This window comes from Molothrus ater, chromosome 3 (genome assembly GCF_012460135.2).
Source record: "Molothrus ater isolate BHLD 08-10-18 breed brown headed cowbird chromosome 3, BPBGC_Mater_1.1, whole genome shotgun sequence".
Taxonomy (NCBI): Eukaryota; Metazoa; Chordata; class Aves; order Passeriformes; family Icteridae; genus Molothrus; species Molothrus ater.
This window is the reverse complement of record NC_050480.2, coordinates 27,535,605-27,556,499: the sequence shown is the minus strand read 5'-3', so window position 1 is coordinate 27,556,499 and position 20,895 is coordinate 27,535,605. Positions and strand designations below refer to the sequence as shown.

The following is a 20,895-nucleotide window of genomic DNA, read 5'->3' as shown; positions in this document are numbered from 1 at the left end:
GCAGTACTGAGATGCTGCCACTTCTGTTCCAGTTGATTTTTATTTGCAGTCTCTTATGCTGGTGACAATCTTGGAAAGCAGGTGCAGGCTGGTAAGCAAAGCAACTGCAAATGGATGTTTTTATGAGTCTGCCCTTTTTACTCAAATGCTGAACAGGTGAACACAAGCAAAGGGAGAACTGGGCTTATTATGAAAACATCAAAGCAGTAATTTCTCTGAAACAAGTCCATGTATTTTACCTCATTTCCTGCCTTAGGCCATGCACTAGGAGATACTCAACTGCCTCATATAATTTTTAAAGAGGTATGTGATCTACACAAACCCTCTTTAATTGCACAAATCTCTCTCTCTACCTTCAGGGGAAGAACAGAGGGAGATTTCAACAAGGCAATGCAGAGCAGCAACCTAACAAAAGAGGCTCTGCTCCAATGCTGGAGAATCCCTCTCTGTGGACAACAGGTAGAAAGAGTGACCAACTCATCTATCTGAGCCAAAGGCCGAGGACTAGGCAATATGAATTTTCCCCATATAAATCAAAATTACCACTTCAGACTCTCAGAAGCAAAGAAGTACAAAAGTCTACTGTTTAGTTTATTCCTTACACAGCCATGGCTATTAAGTGAAGCATTACCCATCTCATACATTACTAGCAATGAGGACTGACTTAGGCAAATGCTGTATTTGGCAATGCCAGCGAACTGCAAGACTCCAGAGAGTAACCACAAGGCAGAGATGCTCCAGCCTGCTTCTGATTAAGAAGCTCCCAGTTGGTATGCTGTGCCCAATGACTGTCTCCAGGCCATGCCCTTCCAGATGGAAGAAAGGCTCGGCTAACTGATCATAAATCTCCCCACTGAAAGGTGATTAGCTTGAAAATCCCCTGTTTTTCTGTCAGGAAGCCATAGAGGAGACGTGCAAATCCATTAAATTGCATCTGGCAGACACACATCTAAGAATACATGGCATTTGGTGATACGTGGAAACTACCACGTTATACCTTCAGACAGCTCATACGAGTATCTCTTTCCAAATTACCATTCTTGCCATCTAATTCTCATTAGACTCACTCAACTGTTCCATTAATGTTGTATTTCTCCTCCCAAGGGATTAACATTGATTTTTTTTTTTGTCTTGAGCACACACAGCAAGGTCATACTGTTTCCTTCGGGGTGGATTCATTCAATAAAGAACTACACTATTAAACCCGACTTGATGTTATTGTCAATAGAGCTTGGCTACCACAATGCTGTTTAAGAGAATTTCCATGCAACTCTCCTGAGTCCAGCTACATCCATCAATCCACTTCACAACACACTAGACACTTGACAACTCATTAAAAATATATATAAAAAATGGAAGTCAGGGCTGCATCCCAGGGAAGCCCTACTAACATTCAAACTCCACCTCTAATATAAAAAATAATCAACAGCAAAATAATTATAAAATGCTTCTGGGAATAGAAGTTCTTCAGCAGAAAACGAAAACAGGAAGGCAGGACAGCAGGTAGGCCTGTAAAACACTTTTAGCTGGATATTCTTCATTTAAGGTCACAGGTACATTAGTAATTCAGTCACTGGTGGGCTGGGCAGCCTGAATCGGCAACCACTAATTTGGGTTTGGTTAAGCCCTACTTTTGGGATGATCCAGTCTCTCCTTCGTATCTTGATCAAGTCCAGTATCAGAGGGGTGAGACTTAGAGCAGCAACTTAGAGCAGACAAAGCTGCCTCCTCTGATGCAGCTTTCCTCTCCCCACAGCATTCCCTCTTTGTTCCCACATGGATCTGCAGAGAGTAGCAGATGTATCCCTTCCCAGCCTTTGTTTTATTATCCTGACAAGTCAAGCTCTCTCTTGCCCATCCCTGATGATCACAGGCCTTTCATTTCTCTGTGACTTCTCCCCTGCACTCCATCTTTTCCCAGCCAAAGATTCTCTCAACTACCTTGGGGAAAACATAGGCAAAAGTCACATTAGCAATATTAAACAGCAGCTCATTGATAGACTAGAGCTTTATAGAAGCACAAGGAAGGATAAGAGGAAAGAAACAAGAGGCAAAATGTAAAAAACCCATTAAAAATGCACAATTTTACATGTTGCAAAGAGCAAACAGGAAATGTATAGTAAGTTCCTGACTCAGGAATTGAGTTTTCCAAAGGGCTGAGGACTTCCTCCAATTTCTTGGTCCTGGATTTTCTCTTCTATTGCTTTCAGATACTCCCTCCACACCACTGGAACAAGCTTCTGACCTAAGTTCACTTAAGATTCTTAGTGAATTTTACCTTTATTTGATAAAATAGCAAATAAATAGCATTGAAAGAGTCATCTGGGGCAAATCAAGGTTGGGTTCATATCCTGCAGAGATCTACAAGGTCGAGAGAGATGAAAAAGGAAGAAACATCCTATGGAACAGCTAATGGAAGAAGAAGAAAGTGATTTTAACTGTCTCTGAATGGTCAATGCGTTATCCTGGTATTTTTAAAGTAAGCAGCAGTCTATGCTTTTTTCTGTCTCTTCTGTTCCTTCCAATTCTTTCCCCTCCCCTCCTCTCTTATGCACCTATATATCACCATCTGCCTGCTCTCCAAATGTACTGGAGAAATGCAGTGCATTGAACAGAAATAAAAGCAGTGAGAAAAATTCTTCACGGCATATAGGGACTTAACCACATGGAGGGAAAACTTATGGGGTGGGCTGAAATGTTTAAATGTTCTGTACTATCAGAGCAGTCCAAAAATATCCTGCTGGATATTAGGACTTAGGAAATTCACCCTTGCAGTGTTTTCTTGTGCACTCCATATTAGGTAGACCTAAGAGAGTCCCAGTGTCTGCAGCTCTCAGAGCTGCAGGGCAGAAGACGTCACTGGTCTTCCTCTGGGTGGCTCAAATCTCCTGTTGACTGTCACTATTACTTACTTAAGGAAGGAAAAGGAAAAAAAAAGGCACTTCATTCAAGGTTGCTCCATTTTTGGAATTGCTTGTAATGACTGTTATTCTAATGTTGCTTCTACCTTTAGGTCTGTCATGTCTCCCTTAAAAAATCCAACCCCTTTCTCACCAGGGAAAAACTGCAGACCTGTACTGGTACAAGGATGGTCTGCTTGTACTGAATTTGCAGAGCAGGAAGATACATTCACTGCCAGAGAAAGGAAGTACCCTCCCTCCCCCTGCAAAAAGCTATTTTTTGCAGGCGTTGTCATATCTTATCCCCAGGAAGAGGAGAGGGCTGTGCTAGAAAGTCCTCAGAGTCACATTTGCTGCTGTTTTACTCTGTCCTTCACAGCACCACTCTAACAATGTCAGGCACAGCAGATTCCTCTAATGAAAAAAAAATCCTTGCCAGAGGAAGAAAGAGTTTGCAGATCTGCCTCCTAAATCCCACTCCCACCACAATGATGTTTTCACCACTACTTTACAGTTAGGGACATGAGGGTGCTCAAGGCTGTAAAGCATATCATTTGTGCTGAACAGTTGCAGTACTTTGTCTAAAATAATTTGTGGTCCAAAATCCCCCATGAATAAAGGCATCTAGACATACAATTAGAATAAATAAGATTTTGCGCTTACAGTGTGTCTGTCATCTGAAAGTATGTGCAGATATTAATTAAGCTCCACAAACCCCAGATGAAGTAGATTAGTAGCTTCATCCCTGTTTTACAGAGGTTTAGAGTAAAGTGTGACACATAATCAGAGCTGAAAGTGCAGCAGGGCTGGCCGTGCCAGCGGTGGTGAGAGCCAGGGCTCCACCTCCTCTCCAGCCTCTCCACTGAATTGCCTTCAATGGAAAATGACGGAGTTGCAGCTCTTTGCTCCCTGCAAGAGAAAGGCACACCCTGTTGCACAACAGTAGCAAACCCCAGCCTGAAGTGCTTTGATAAATACCAGGAAACGGTGCTCAGCTTGGGAAGAGAAACCTGGAGCTCGCCTGCTCTCAAACATTTGCTTTGGGTGCTGTGTGTGTCTCTTTCTGAGACACCAAGAGATGCCCTCTGCAGCAGCACCCCCACACAGCCCCAGCAGCACAGCTCAGGTGTGGAGGATATGCTATAGGGAGTATCTGAGGTACCTTAACATGCAGTATTGGTTGGTATATTTCTGTTTCTATGCATTTTTGCAATAACTCATAAGCCACACCAACCTAGGATCACACAGACAGCATGCAATAAAAAACTGTAGTCAATACATACCTTCAAACCTTAAAATAACTGTCTCTTGAAGCAGGTGTTACATTCTGCTTTACATTTTACATCTGACACCATACAAAAATATTTAAAATAATGAATGTAAAGTATATGTGTATTAAGAAAAAAACCCCAGACCCTTAGAAAGTATTATGAGTAAATCTTCAGTGGTTTTGTATGCTAAAGAATAGCTAAAAATTATTTTACAGGCACTACCTACTGCAATTCAAGTTCTTATGACAGCAGTTTCTCAAAGATTCCTCTTAAGTAGTAGCTGTGATAATGAAAACTATTTTTCAGTATCACAAAAGTACTACAACTGTCCAATTCCTCAAAATTGCCGTCCTTAACTCTGCTTACTGCCTTTGCCTAAACAGGAGCAAGGGGAGCAGCAGGAAGAAGCCTCTCCAGAACAGACAAAAACAGGTCATTCACTGTGTCTCTCCAGACACAATTATCCACCTAATTACACTCAGGACAAATGCATAGTTGTCCTAGCGACTGGGGCATGCATTTTAATTGCCATGTTCAATTCTCTGTACACAAATACAAAAAACTGAGCAAGAAATGTCTCTAGAAAATAGAAACAGACCACAGCATACCTATCTACAAAATAGGCAACAGACTGGGTAAACTACACCCACAAAACAGCTCCTAAGAAGATAAATAACTCAATTAATGTGACAACTAAGCTCTATGTTCTCACATTTAAACATAGAATGCATTCCAATTTCAGTATTCAAGGTAAAAATGGTTTTAATTAGCATCCTAGCTACCTTACAAGACATACAGACCTTGGTATGATGGAGCCATGATAATCTACCCATGCAGAGAATCTGCCCTGTGATTTATACCATTACTGCATGGCAGCAAGAAACAAATCCCCAAGGAAGTAACGCATGTCATCCTTGAAAATATTAAGCAATCAAGCCATGTTTTATTACATGAATGGATGCCTTTGAAAACAAGGATGCATGCACCATACTGTGAGGTAAAACGAAATAAATGAACAGAAATAATTCATTTCCATGTACTAATCAGCAGAAACTGTAGTCTTCAAATTACCCTGATGCTACCAAAGGCGAGTCTGGAGACAATAGGTTGACTCTTCTACTAAAATGAACGTGAAATTGCATTCTAAGTACACAATGAAGGCAAATTAAACAGTCCAAGACTTTGTAAAGTCTTTTTCTTTTTATTCAGCCCTTGCACCCCACTGAATAAATAAGAGCAGAAGATTTAAATAAAGCATCATATAGTTTTTAAAGACTCAAATCTAATCAAGAGCCATGCACTTATCTTGGGCAAAAGGAACATAATCTATAAGAAATCTGTTCTCAATCAAGCTCTTCAGCTTCTAGCATTACCAGCAGAGCAAGATTTGTGTTCTGCCAGCTAAAAGGATGTCTCTGGCAAGCAAAATGAATTGTGTGTATATATATCTATCTAGCAAAGACTAGAACTGCACACTTGCTGGCTACATTGTACTCACAGACTGGGACACTGACATCTCTGCAAGGACCTGAGACAGGTGTTACACTGCTTACTGCTATTATTTATAACCACACATTCATCAGAGATGCTGACCACTCAGAAAATAAAATCCAGCCCCTACAGGCATGAGGAGATAGAAACAGAGCTTTGATAAAAGATCGGGTTAATACAAACCAGCTGAAATAGAACACTATTTCTAGTATTTCTATGAAAATGGATATAGATATAATTACATGAGTAAAAGACTAAGGGGTGGAGAAGGTTTTTTTAAACACTGAATCTAAACCACTACCTTTGAAGCTAAGCTATTTTTCTGTAAATCCATTATTTGCTCTAGCCTGCTCATCTTAAAAAGAAAAGAAGTTCAGAGAGAGGTAACAGCAATAATGAAAGGAATGGAACTGGTTCAGTGACAGATACCTGCAAAATCAGTAATGGGAAGGGGATGAATAAGAATCAGGAGTAAGGTATGTCTTCCAAAGTGAGAATAGGGTGCATCAGTGTGGCTAAGAAGAGCTGCATCAAGAACATAGAGAATTTGGCAGTTCTTTGTACAGCAGAAAAGAGACCTGTGGGTCTCCTTGCCAAAGGGTATTGTGGATGATGAAAGCTCTAACACAGGCTCAAGACAAGCTCATGTAGGAAAAAATCCACTGGGAATTACTATGCAAGTACAATCCACCTCTACTTTGGGATGTCCCCAAGCTAAGTCCTAACCTCAGAAGTACCACGTATGCCTGCCCTGGCCTCATTCTTTCCTAGGCACTTTGCTGCTGTGGTGAGAAGGAGTAGTTGAACCTCTGGCTGACCTGATACAGTCATGCCAATTTTATGTTTAGTATGTACTTGCAGAAAAAATTCCTAGTAATAGCTTCAGGTTCACTTTGGGGAGGGGGGGTGATGGCTGGATGAAACACAGCTTTGCAGAAAAGGACTTGGAGAACAAGCAGCTGGCCATGGGCCAGCAATGTGCCCTTGCAGCAAAGGCAGCTCACAGTATCCTGGGCTTCTTTAGGAAGAGTGCTGCCAAAGGTTGAGGGAGTTCATCCTGCACCTCCACTCAGCCCTGGTGAGGCCACACCCAGAGTACTGTGTCCAGTTCTGGGCTCTCCAGTACAAGGAAGACATGGACACACTGGAGAGAGTCCAGGCAAAGGGGCATCGAGATCAGCAAGGAACTGGAGCATCTGTCATACAAGGAGAAGCTGAGAGCTGGCACTGCTCAGCCTTGTAGGAGAGAGGGGAGATCTTATCAGTACAGTTAAATACCTGATGGTAAGGTGCAAAGAAGTGAAACCTCTTAGAACTTCTCAGGGATATCCCATGACTGAAAGGGCACAAACAGAAACACAAGAAATTCCATTTAAACATTACTCAAAGGTTTGTTTACTGTAAGGGTGATTAAACAGTGGAAGAGATTGCACAGAGGTTGCTCCATCCTTGGAGCAACTTGCCCAGCTGGACATGGTCCTGGTACCCTGCTCTAGCTGAACCTGTTAAGGAGGGAGCTGGAGTTGGACTAGAAGATCTCGCAAGATCCCTTCCAACCTCAACCATCCTGTGATTCTGGTATGTGGGTACTATGTCCCCAACTGCATTTACCATAAAGAACTTCTCCCAGACAATAACCATGTCTTCCTGTGGCAAGGCCACAATCTACACTAATCTTGGAAAATGATGGTCACCAAACAGCCTACAGTCAATTTGTTGGCCCAGCTTAGGTGACTTAAATCCAGTTTGTTTTTCCAGCTTCAGTTGTGACTCTGTGACTGTGAACCCTTCCTGAATGGCTGCCAACCTTACGTTTCGTGGTGCAGATGACAGCCAAGGAACAACTCTCATGATTAGCACAACCTCTGTTAGCTGTGTATTCTCTTTGATTTCGTTATGGAGCAAATCAAATGTGTTCACCAGATCTTGTTTTCCACCCATTCATGTGATCACAACAGACCAAGGACACATTATGAGCAAAACTCAATATATAGCAGCTTTGTTTTGCTATCAAGGATAGGGATGAGGTAGTACAGACAGCTACACTGCACTCCGACACCAATCTTACTGCCCTTGCCCCAGCCTTCAAGAGAAATAAGAAATCATTACAGTTTTCCATTGCATTCAGTAATATCCAAGTACGAGTCAAGCAATTTTTTGCTTTGTTTTGATGGTATTTTTATTGTTTTCATTAAATCTCGCACAGTGATGGAGATGAGGGTGCCCATTTCCTTCCGTTAAATTTACAACTCTTTCTCTTCCCTGATCTAAAACATGTTGAGAATTGCTGTGACTTGACAAAGTGTTGTGTGAGATGCATGCTGGGCAGGAGTCTTCCAAATATCTCAGTACATGTTTAGTTTAACTTGCAATATCACATACAGAGTTTCGGACTCAAATCCAACGTGCTGGCATTGATTTTCTCCTCCTCCGAATCAAAAGTGAGAATGGTATTGAATGCACAGTGGCTGGGAACTAACAAATTTCAGTGTCTTTCTCTAGCTACATACAGGTAGGTGATTTGTGTATTGCTTTAAAAGGAGGTGTCATCTGCCCCAGCTTATATTTTCTGACTTGGTTGGGCACATGTCAATTTTGTTATCACCATCCCAAAGCTGTGTATTACATGATGTTATATAACCAAATTTGGTACATACTGAAGAAAGCCATAGTTATTTGGTTGTAGAATGTGCTGTCACAGGTCACAGTGTAAGACAAGGAGATATGGACTAAGCCCTTGTTTCCAGAGCAGCAAAGATACCTGCTTAGTAGAAACTCCATCAGCCCCCAGAAGGGAGAAATGCTCTATGACCCGTGCAAGCAGGCCCCAGAAGGACCCCGTGAAAGGGAAGAAGGAAACAGAGCTTTTCTAATAAAGGAAGGGATGACAGAAATTTTTGAGATGGCATCAGGAGCAATGTGGAAAAAGAACCCTAGCAAGTTGTATTTATTAAAGAAACTATGGTCTCGCAGGATGTACAATTTTTAGGGGCCGACCCAAGCTAACTGTTTCTGGCAGCCAACAGCTCTCTAATCAAAGGAGTAGCTGCTCACCTCACCAGGATTATGCTTCAAATAGCCCTGAAAACTGATTCTGTGTGTCTTTTTCAAATGAAAACAAAATTCCTCAACAAATATACTTCCTTAGTTTAGGTATTAGTCAGTAGTACTTAGTCTGAAAAGGCCAATGCTGGATTCCTGATCCAGGCTTAAGGATCCTGTGACATCACTCAGAAACTGCAAGTGTTACAGGAAGCAGCACAGCTGCTGTGTGTGGGATTTTCCAAGTGCCTGTGGTTTCCCAACCACAGCACTGGACACAAAGTGCCAAAGGCCCCTCGGATGAAGCATGGCACCCACCCCCTGGGACACTCTTGGCACTGCAGTGCTGCTGTATGGTGCTGCTCTGCCATGCTGCAGCGTGCTTTGTATGGAAAGCATGCTGATTTGACTGCTATTGTAAACACCCTACAGTCACAGCAAAACACAGCCATTTTCAGCTGTGCAGAGACAGCTTGTGTGTATTATGGTGGTGACTCTACCCTGGGTAAAGGTGAAGTTACTGACACCCAATGGACTCATTCATTGCTAGATCTGTGCCCTTCATTTAAAGCCAGCAACACTCTTCAGGTTGGAATTTTCCAAATATAACTTTGACAGCCCAGTTCCAAGAGCCCAGGGGAAGAGACATGACTACTTTGCTAATTGATGCTGATGCACCAGGGAGGCTCGGCACTGTCTACAGCAGAGCTCTCCCTTAAAGTGAACTAGGTCAGTTGGATGGCAATTGTACCAAGTCAAAAAGCAATTCTCACAAGCAGTTCCTCTTTCTCTAAATTATTACATATCCACAACAGTACTACTAGAGTGGGAAAACAATGTATTCAAACTGAGGGGACCAGCACAGAAACATGTGTGAATTCAATTACATCTGCCTGTGGACGTGTCTTGCATCATTTCAAACCCTGTGGATCTAGCTCATAATCTAGTTTGCCCTCTTGCATAATCCAAGACATATATTTCTCTCTGGTAGGGGACTGAACATACTGTGCTCAAAAACTTGTATTTTTAATAAAAGTACAGCTAGTACTTGGCTAATACATACATTTCAGAAAGACATTCAGTTTTCTTCTGATGGCCTTGAGGAGATTCAGAATTTACCACTTGTCAAATTACATCCTCAATTGCATAAACCCAGTCTTAAGTTCTCCATGGGGACAGTGTCTCATTCAGAACACAGGACAAAATCACTTAGCTAGCAGCCATTCAATATTTTATTTTCGCCCTTTTTATTTGATGTATAGCCCTAAAAGCCTTGTTTACTGCACATTATTCCAGCTCTATTCTGAAGGCAGAATGATTAATTTCTTTACAGACATTTCTATACTGCTCATCAGATGCTTCTAACTTGTTATGTGCAATTTCCTAGCTTTTGGAAAAGCACATAAAGGAATGCCATTATGTGGCACCATATAACTACTGCCATGATTCATATCAGCAGGGATAGACCAGACCTCTGCTATCTTAGCCAACAGGTGTGAACCACAGTCTGCAGCAGGCCCAAGTTAAAGGAGGTGAGGTACATCTTAAGCAAGTGATTTTCACTGATATTTGCTGGCACCAGGATGGGAAGATTCAGAATCTTAAGGAGACTGAAGGGCATGGAAAGAAAGTACTCTTACAGGTTCCTGCCCCTTTGTCATTCTCCTAAGACTGACCTCTTTAATTCACTCTTTCCAGCATGCCCACCCCTCCATCCATGTGTCTTCTTAGTTATCGAGTCCTATCTGGCATTATCTATCTAACCCTATTTTCTATCTATCTGTATTTCACTCACTTTTTCACTTTCCTCTTGCCTACTTGCTTACAGACTGGGTATCTGCCCCCAAATTTCTCATCTTACTGTCTTTTTCAGCTCTTCTGAATTTTACATCCATCCCTTGACTAAAACATCATCATGGAATACTCTGAACTGGAAGGGACCCACAAGAATCACCAAGACCGTCTCTTGGTCTCACACAAGGCAGCCCCAAGAGTCACACCATGTGTCTGAGAGCATTGTCCAATTGCTTCCTGAACTCTGGCAGGCTCAGTGCTGTGACCACTTCTCTGGGATGCCATTCCAGGGCCCAATCATCCTCTGGGTGAATAATCTTTCCCTTATATCCAACCTAACCCTCCCTGACACAACTTCAGGCCATTCCCTCAGGTCCTGTCACTGTCACCACAGAGAGAGATCAGTGCCTGCCCCTCCTCTGGCTCTCATGAGGAAGTTGTAAATGCTGTCCCCAGTCTCCTCTTCTCCAGGCTGAACAGACCAAGTGACCTCAGCTGCTCCTCATATGGCTTCCCTTCAAGACCTTCCCTGTTTTGGCTGCCCTCCTTTGGACACTCTCTAAGAGTTTAATTCCCTTCTAACACTGGGGCACCCCAAACTGCCCCCAGCACTGGAGGTGAGGCTGCCCCAGCCCAGAGCAGAGCAGGACAATCCCCTCCCTTGCCCAGCTGTGATGATGTCCCTGCTGCCCCCCAGGACAGGGTTGGCCCTCCTGGCTGCCAGGGCCCTGCTGGCTCAGGTTCACCTCATCACTGAGCAGGAGCTCAGGTCCCTTTCTGTGAAGCAGCTTTCCAGCCCCTCATGCCCCATGCTGCATGTACACCCAGGGTGGCCCTGGGACAGGGGCCCTCATGAACCCATGCTGGCTGTGCCCAATGATGGCACTGCCTTTCAGGTGTTTTTCAATACCTCCTGGAATAATGTCTATCATTTTACCAGTCACTGAAGTGAGACTGCTAACTACAGACAGGCCTGTAGTTACAAGAGTCATTCTCTTGCCCTTCTTGAAAATTACTGGAGTTTGAGGGGAACAAGCATTCACAGACTCCTTAAAACTTTCAGAAATACTTACCTACTAAGCATATGTGTGTTTTTTAAAGGTTACAACTTGGATAACCTAGGAAAGATTACGGTAAAAAGCATTCATATGTTACCCAATCCTGACAAAACCCAGATATAACATGGCACCATAAAGAAGATATTGCAGAAGCTTTTAAGGCCTCCTCTTTAGCCTCCTTTTCAGAAACAGCAAAGCCATGTTGGAATGACATTTTCTGAAATAAACTGGGCCAGAACATCTAAGATACGCACCTTGGAAACTTTTATTCCACGTTACTATAGTTTCAGAAAATTGCAAGCAACTGAAATGTGAAGACTCAGAATGTGGTTATGTCCATAAAATAAGACAAAAATGAGAGCTATTAGTATCGTGTTGGCACCTAATTTGATGGCTTCTCTGGTATCAACAACTTCTCTTAGATTATGACAGAGCAAGGAACATCATTCCATCTAGCTTGGTTTTTACTGAGTGAATTTGTGAAGGCTGTATCACAACAACAAAGTTATATTATTGCCCTGTATAAGCCTGACATGTGTACAGCAGCCTTGCAATGTTCTCCTGACATGCACCAGCTATTCGTTTGCTATTTTTGTACTGAACATTTATTATTATCAAATATCTTGCCCTTTGCCTGTAGGTTCTACTATTTTTGTTAATTGTAACTTCACTTAACATTTGATGTCTTGTACACTGATACCCCTTCAGTTTTGGAGTTGTCAGCAAACCTCATCAGGACCAAATTTATGCCAGGAGATACAAATATGCTAGCAAAGACACTAAGCAGTCAAATGGATATAGAATTCCTGTAAAAATTAGGTTAGTCAAGACAAACTTCTAAAATTACTGAGAGAGACCTGGTAAGGGCTACAGTTAACAAGACACAGCATTGATGAAACATGATTAACTGCTCTGATTTCACACGAGAACTGGCTTTTGGTCTTCCACAAAGCTCCCTGTATAATTATTATTGTTATTAAGCTCTAGGCCCAGTGTCTGGAAAACAGTTTTGGGCTTGGTGCCACAGAGAAAAAGAATACTTGCTGGGTAGGAGTGTTACCAAAAAAAACCCCACAAGTGTGGAGTCCCTGCCCCTACACAAGGCTGGAACTAAGCTGCAGCTTATAACAGTAACAGATTCATTTATTGTAAACTCATAGTTTATCTTGATTTTAACAGACAAAAGAAACCAGCCCAAGTTTTACAAATCCTATATCTCTCTATCCATCCATCTATCTCTCTTTAGTGATTAAGTTCTTTAGATCCTTCTAACATCAGTGTACTGCTTATTTAAAAAGCAAAACAGTTAGTAGGAAAAGCAGCAAAGACAATGTAAGTGAGTTGACTCCCAAAAGTATCAGCCTTTGTCAATTAAAAGATTTACTTTTGACACAAGTCCTAATTAGTTAAAAATTCAATCCAGTCTTAAAATAGAGGTTCAAACTACCCAATTTATTCTTGGAACGGTCACTTGCTCTCAGGATTAGGAAGACAATGGCATCCAGAGCAAGCATAAGCCCTCTCCCCTTTTATTACAGTTAATCAGGAACATAAATACTATAATGGAGCTGAGCCCCTGCAAACTCACCAGGCTGTGCATAATTTCCACTCCAGCTGGATTCACGGTGAGCGCTTCATCATACAATTGCTTAGCCTCCTCCAAATTGCCTTTCATCTCTGCAAGCCTCCCACGCATGTACAGTACAGCATGAGATGTGGGGAAAAGACTAGCTGCCTCCTGGGTACAAAAGCCTGCTTCTTTGAGATGCTGCTGTTCCAGGAAGAGTTCAGCTGAAGGAAAAACAAAACACCAAGCCATAAAAATAAAGCAAAGAACACCCTGCCATTAGATGAAACGAAGCAGAGACCTTTCTTCATATTAATTATATATCATCTGACTTAAGCATATTAAAACATGAGGCCGTGATCCTGCACAATGCTTAGTACTATGGTTAGTGCTTATTATCATGACTGGATCCACTGAATGTATCTTCTCCTAATGCTAAGGGAACTATACAGATGTTCATGGACACCTTTGGGTGGTGTCCTGACAAAGGCCTTAAGGATTCCTCCACTGGGAAGGTAAATAGTGCTGAATTGAGCCCTAAGGAGGCTACTTGGAGTCATCAGAGGTATTTCCAAATAATCTGGTGGAGAAAAAAGAACAGAGTAAGCTATCACTGTCTACTGAGAACTTCAAAAATGTCAGAGTAATAGGACACATCTGAGCTGGACACTAGATAATTTACTTAGGAGATTACATTCCCATTTAAAAAGATGACTAAGTGTTTTTCTCTTCTTATTTGGCAAGTTTATGAGACAACTGTCTCAATTTTTCAGACTGTTAAAATCAAAAGACTCTTGTAATATAGACTTATTTATATTGTGTATTCGCCCATTTACATCCTCATACATTACAGAAAAAACAAAATACAGCTCTTGGAAGAGACTGCTCACTTACTTTCTTGAACTATCAGTAACTATCTTAGTGGTTTGCTCAGAAAAAAAGATGTAACAGGCATATTTACGTGTTTGAATGTCAACTTGTTAATAAAATAATGTCTCATGATAAATTTCATAACATATCTCGTGGTTGAACTTTAACATTTCTCAGGATTTGGACTAGATAATTGTGGTGTTGGACTGGATAATTGTTGTAGATCCCTTCCAACTGAAATATTCTAATTCTTTCAAAAGGTCAAAAAGTGATACTCAGTTTTCACTGCCACATGTAATTGAAAAGGGAAACTGTTTTTAAATATATATACATATACACACACATGTAAGCATGCATGTAGATAAAATAATTCTCTTCATACAGGCAGACATTGCTCTTTGGCCCATAACCTGTGTTCTACATGCTCTCACTGCAAAAACTCAGTGTCTCTCTCATTTTTTTTAACTGATGTCATGCAGTAAGTATTGACAGTTCAAGAGTCCAATTCAAAATTACTAATTCAGGCTCTAAATTTAGAATAACAATTCTGAAATTAGACACAACCTTAAATGTCCTGACTTTTTATGGCAGTGAATATACTTAGGAAGTGTCCTGTGAGGGGGGAAATTAGAGTGAAAATTCCTCTTGAATATCTTTGAAACTCTGCAATTTTGAAGCACTGGGAGACCCAGATGACTGTGGGGACTTGGCTTGGTGACGTGGAGCCTGCTAGAGGTGAGCAGGGAAGCATCTCAAAGGCAGTCCCCTGCCTGACCACAGGAAGGCTCCACCTCGGCCTATGAGACTGGGATCATAAGTGCATTTCTACTGGCACACCAAAAATGACTCTGTAGTGAAATGATAGCAAGGCTGAACACCCTTCTGCTTCTGAGGTGACCTTTCCAGAAGAAGGGTGAGACATTGTTGAGAAAATGCTTGAATATTTCTCAGCCATCCCTAGGTTGTGGTACAAGATAAATGTCATTCTCCAAGGCTGTCAACATGAGCAAAATATTAGTTCCTTCAGAAGAGTTATACTCTTTCAGAATGACTCATACACATTTCTTCCTGGTTGATCATAAAATCTCTGCATGCATCCCTTCCCTTGGCTCCAAGAGGCTGCAGCTATCTATAATAACAGAAGGCAAGGCCATGTACCTTGTCAAGCTGAATATGTGCACAGCCTTATGCAAAAATTGGTGGGAGGACAGTATTTTCCTTGCACTTCCAAGGAACAGAGTGTTTTCCTGCCAAGTGCTGCATAGCAGCTGACGCCATGCATGTGGCATTAATGAGCCTGGGGATGTGCAAAGTGACACTTCACAGCCTGAAGATGAACACTCCATCCCCAAAGTTTGCACAAACTTAGCAGCACAAAAGAAGGGCTGAAATCCTGACACTGTTTGAAGTCAGCAGAAGTTCTGGATACTGCCATACTTAAAGCTCTATTAGCAACTAAGAGCATCATGTGACTTGTTTCATTTCAGAAGGGAACTGGGAGCAAGTGGGTTTAGATGCGAAATCATGCATGGTGCTTCAATGCATGCAAAATAGAGAGCATTTATCTTTCTCTGGTGCCTGTAAGTCTTCTTCAGTAATAACAATTATTTAGAGGAAGTACAGCAACACAGAATCTAAATAAGAACTACAAATTGTATTTATGGTATAGTAATGTAGTGTGTTAAAGTTCAGTCCATTTCTTTGCTGGCTCAATAGTCAATAAAAATGATTTAATGGTGTGGGAGTCCTAATTTGCATAAAAAAGAATGAGAGGGGTGCCTTTCGGTTATGAAAGGAAAGGAGTGCTAAAATTTTTAGCTACCCAGCTAAAAACAGACATTAGAGGACATCATTTAGGTCTGCATTAAAATGTGTTTTCTGTAAACTCATTTTTCACTTCTATTACACACTCATTTTATTTACAGATTAACAAGATATGCTTATGTAACATGGAATAAAAACACAGCTAGAGGCAGAAATCAAACTCAAAAAACAAGGACCTATTAAATTTACCATGGTAAAACCCTCAGTGGTACTCAAAGTACTGAAACACCTGCTTTCATGTTATGTGGGTTAGCAGCTTCCTGTCCATTGGATTAATCAGCCTATCTCCTTATATGAGCTAATTTTGCTGTAAATAACATCTAACCAAATTTGCAGCCCTTGTGAGGAAGTTCTGTTATAGAGACTTGGCATCCAGTTCCACTTCAAAGCAGAGAATACCTTCTCATGCTGACACAGGTATCTAGTATCTATAATTCTTATCCTGTGAAAGGGTCAATGCTTCAGGGAAACCATTTATGAACCTCTCATTATTGTACTAGATTGTTCTTGGTACTGACTTTCTTCAGAGCTTTGAATCTAAAACCAAGCTTCCTTGCTCTCTCTCACTTAACACCATCTCCATAAAAACTTCAATAAATTCACATTCTGTTTTGACCTAAAAGCTCTCTGAATGCTACTGAGCAGAGAGATGATGATCCTGCATGTACCACTCATCTATTATTATCTCTGGACAATGATCCAAACTCTGAGTGTGAATGACATTAGGGAGTATTTCAGCACTCTCACCTACAGGAAAGAGACAGTGCACTGCATGGATGGGCCAAGACAGGTTGAATCTCTCCTTGCATTCAGTTTTTGAAGCCTGTGCCTGCCCTGAGACCACAGCTGACTTCAAGGCTCCCCCTAGCACAATTCATTCCTTTCTCAGATCCACTTTTTGTTTCCCATTTGTGCTCTCTTGCAATACTGTCTGAACTATTCTGCTGTTCTTCCAAACGACTGCTGTCTTGTGGCTATGGCCTCTTCTGTCTGGACTTATGCACCAATTTTAATGCTGGGCCCAGTCCCTGAGAGCAGTATGCCTCAGCAGCACTGAAAATATTATTAACTTCTATTACAACCCCCTAGTTCTTTCAGCTATTTCTGCTAGCATTTAAGCTCACCTACAGTGAAGATCCTTAATCAAGTGAAAATTGCCAGAAGCATATCATCTACTTGCTCTCCAAAGACCCCTAACAAATGCACAAACCAAGAGCAATACCCAGAACACTGACAAAGCTGGGTGTCCTACAATCAGCACCTTTATTTTGTCCAAGATAAAATTTTTTGCAGAGCTCTGTTAGGGAGTCCATCAGGGGTATAACAACAGTATAATCCAGTCATGTCTGCATCACACTGTTGTCTGAGAAAGAGAGCTGCTCAACATCACCTTAAACACTGACTCTATTCCCCATTTCAAAGCAGTGTCAAGACTGATAGTGCTTGTCACTGCAGCAACTATTTTAATTCTAGCCTAAAGAAATCAAACAGATTTGAAATGTTTTTTTCTGCAATGTGAAAGAGTTAAAATTTTGTTACTTGTGAATCACATTTGGTGTTATCCAAGAGGCAGCACTTCCACAAAGTAGACTGCTCCACATCCCTTGTTGTGTGTGCCTGATGCATCTAGAGCACTCTACTCTCGTCCACCCCAAAAATGTTACTGCAGAGTGACATGGCCAGGGTAACAGCCAAATGCCCAGCAGGATGGTACAGTGCAGAGCAGCCCTTCACACTCAAGAAGGTGAGAGCGTCTGTGAGGGTGTTGGAAGGTGATTTCTGTTCCACATCATCTGCCTTCAGGAGTTATTAATGCTTGTTACTGCAGGAGCCCTTAGCCAGCTGGAAAGACCCACTCTGAGACAGCTCTGCCATCAGCAGTGACTGCCGAGCTATTATCATGACAAAGGGTCCCCCCACTGCCTTTCCTTGCTGGCAGGTGAGGTTTAGTCATTGTTCCATGCTCTGACACCACCCTGCATGCAGTAGCTTGACAATTCATGGCAGATTAGACAGAAGATTCCTCCAGGCATATCTTCACTACAATAATTCCATTTGATGCAAACGTTTGATACAGAAATGAAGCACAGAAACTGCTGCATGTTCCCATACACCTGAGCTCAGCCACTTGCTCTTTTGAATGAGGCAACAGATTTACACCCTCTCTTTGCCTGCAAAGTGAACTCCAGGGACTGGCTTTAAATTCCCAAGCTTCAGGTCACAGGGCCTGAAATGACCGCCAAGCTTCTTCATTTACAAATGCAGCATTAGAGTGAAGGTTTTTAGAAGCAGCATGTAAGTGCCACAAGCTACCTTCTACACTAAATGGTGCAATCAAAACATGACTAACAGCCCAGTCAAGTATAAATTCCTATTTTCTGTCTCTGGTATGAACAAATGTCCTGCCTCCTTCTTCAGGACTGTGTACATTTTATCATTGGTCCAAACTTACTGAGCAGCTGAGGAAATGCTACTTTTCGGTACCCGTCAGTCATTCTCTGGCAGTGCAACAGGTTTCTCTCCATCTCTTGGCAAATTTTCTACAGAATGCTAAACAAAAGGCATTGGTAGCTGCTGCCTGTTTCCATCACAAGTAAGTGTTCAAGACACATGTGAATGTTTGCATGTCCCAGATTTTGAGAAAAGGTATGTGCTCTTTGAAGATTGTCCATGCCAAAGAATTACCAGTCCACAAAGTTTCGCATCCTGCTCCAAAAATGAGAAACATCCAGAAGGCTCAGGAATGGAGGAGGCAATCCCAAATGCCCTGTACTGACATAAGGCTGCAAGAATCCTTTTGACTTTTTATATTTATTGTTGACAGAAAGTAAATCAAACTGGAAAGTGTAGAACAAAACTTATTAATGCCTCTTGAGAATGTTCAGATGAAGAGAAATGGAGAATTTGGTGATCTTTAGTCTCTACCACAAGTCTAGAACAGACCTTGATGAACCAGGAGGCTCAGCAGAACTACTGCTGGCTTCTTAACTTGATTTTGAAGGGGACAAAACCAGCTCACTTTACCCTTTCTATCACCAGCTGAAGTGCTCCTAATCCCTCCTAGTAAGTAAATACTGCAGGGGAGCCATCGTTGCAGGACACCTTTATTCTCAGGACTCTCTCCTGTTCCCCCTCACCAGGTTCCAGCTTTTCACAGTGCTTTGTGTCACTGTAAAGAGACACAAAAATTAGCAGCATTTATGGAGCTCAAGAACTCAAGCAGTGAATGGAGATATTCTAAACTTGAAATTCTAAAATTTGGCAGCACTTAAAAGAAATAAAAATATTAGAATTGGTTCAAAAACCAGTGCTGCATTACAGGACAGTATCTGAGTATCTGACCCAGCTATTCTGGCAATATCAATAAAGATGTCTCCCCCACCTGATTAACATCTTTAATATCAGAGCTAATAACTTGGGGGGGCTAATAACTTGCTAAAAGCTTGGAGCAGGAGAAACACTGAAGTGCCCATGTGCAGGCTGTGCAAACACAAGCTGTGCTAGGTGAGCAGGGGGCAGCAGGGGAGGGCCTGGCTGCACCCCTGGCTGCTGCCAGGATCCAGCTCCATGGCTGCAGACCAGCACTTTGGAGACTTCAGCCCACTGGCTCCAACAACACTTTCTCGTGGAACAAAGCCCATCTCCTCTAACACAGCTTTTTCCCAGGAACTGGCCCATATGGAATAAAATAAATAAATCACAAGTGTTTTGCGAAAGGGAAAAAAAAGTTCCTGCTGTACATAACTCGGGGGAGCAGATGTTTTTCCATTAGCTCACTGTTCTCTGCTGCACTGGCTCTCTTTGCATTTCTTGTTTGTAGCATGTTCAGTATAAACTATTTTTCCTAGGTTAAACTTTAGCATGTTACTGAGACAGCAGGTAGCCCACTGCTGCCCCACTGTGAGTACATGGAATAGTATCCTTGTCATTTTTCTCTAAATCCTCCTTTAAATTAGCCTTAGGGTCTACCTGGTGAGGTTCACAGGCTGAGCTTAGCAGGCATTTAGCCAAACTTAGATCAAATTACCAGACCTACTTTGCTGTGAGTGGCCATATTTGGTAAAGTATTGGGTTAGTCAAGAAGCTAAATTGTCAGATATAAACTACTAGTAAAGACAAACAAAGTGGACCTTGTAGTTAAAAGTAAAGCTTAAAATAATACAGTAACAGGAGCTAGAATATTAGAACTCTTATTAAAACTGGCTTGTAGCATTCTAAAATGCTCTGTATAAATAGAGCATATGGTTATTACTGCCTGGAAGTATAATCACACATACTTCAGATAAAAAATCATTCCAGTTACCCAAAGAGCCTAGAACTATTAACACTATTTCTTTCCAATATTGACATGCTTTGCTCTCTGGGTCAAAAGTGATCTTATAAAAATGCCAGATGAAGGTAAATTTTGGTCATAAATTTGAACAATTTCAAATATATTTTCTTTAGCCAAACAGCATGACTCTATTTTCTAAACAAAAGGGAGGAGTACTGGCATGACTGTTAGAAGTAGTAGCTCTAGTAATCTCTAGGATTCCCCTTGCAGCTCTTCCTGCAGGAAGAGGGAGGAGTTAACAAGCTTTACCAGTGCCACCAAAGTTCCTTGCCTCTTCTCAAACTTGAATTCAAGCTCTCAGCCATGAAAAGCAGAACAAAGACGAGAAATGAGCATAAGGATTGCATAATGAACACCTCTCCTGGAGCTGCACCACCACAGCATGTGCACTGTAGCACTGTTCCTAAGTACTCCCTGAAATGAGCTGTTTCTCAGACATGGGGCCAAGAATAATGTTTAGGCTCATAAATGTTAAAGTGTTCCGAGATGACTCTTTTTAAGCAGCCATTATATTCAAGAGGACTAGGGGGGTTATAGTTAAAAGGGACCAGACAAGCTGTGTTAACAATCTCTGCTGCAGAACACTTGGAAATAGAATATGCCCGTTAGTATTCCAAGCATGCCTGCTGCAGGGGACGTCTCTAGTCTTTGAGAACAGCACACTGCTCTTCCAAAGCTGTGACTACCTGTGCAGAAAACAGGAAGATATGGAAGCCCACTAAGGCAATGTACCAAGTTCTATGCT

The 20,895-nt window shown here is 41.7% G+C and overlaps 1 protein-coding gene across 3 annotated transcripts in view; it reads right to left on the bottom strand.

Moving 5' to 3' along the window:
* Nucleotides 1–20,895, bottom strand: part of TTC7A (tetratricopeptide repeat domain 7A) — a 189,361-nt gene that overhangs the window by 45,475 nt on the left and 122,991 nt on the right. For all 3 annotated transcript variants that reach the window (XM_036379594.1, XM_036379593.1, XM_036379595.2), the window contains one exon: nt 13,145–13,347. In XM_036379594.1, coding sequence (XP_036235487.1) covers nt 13,145–13,347 — 203 coding nt within the window. The remainder of the gene's footprint in view (nt 1–13,144; nt 13,348–20,895) is intronic.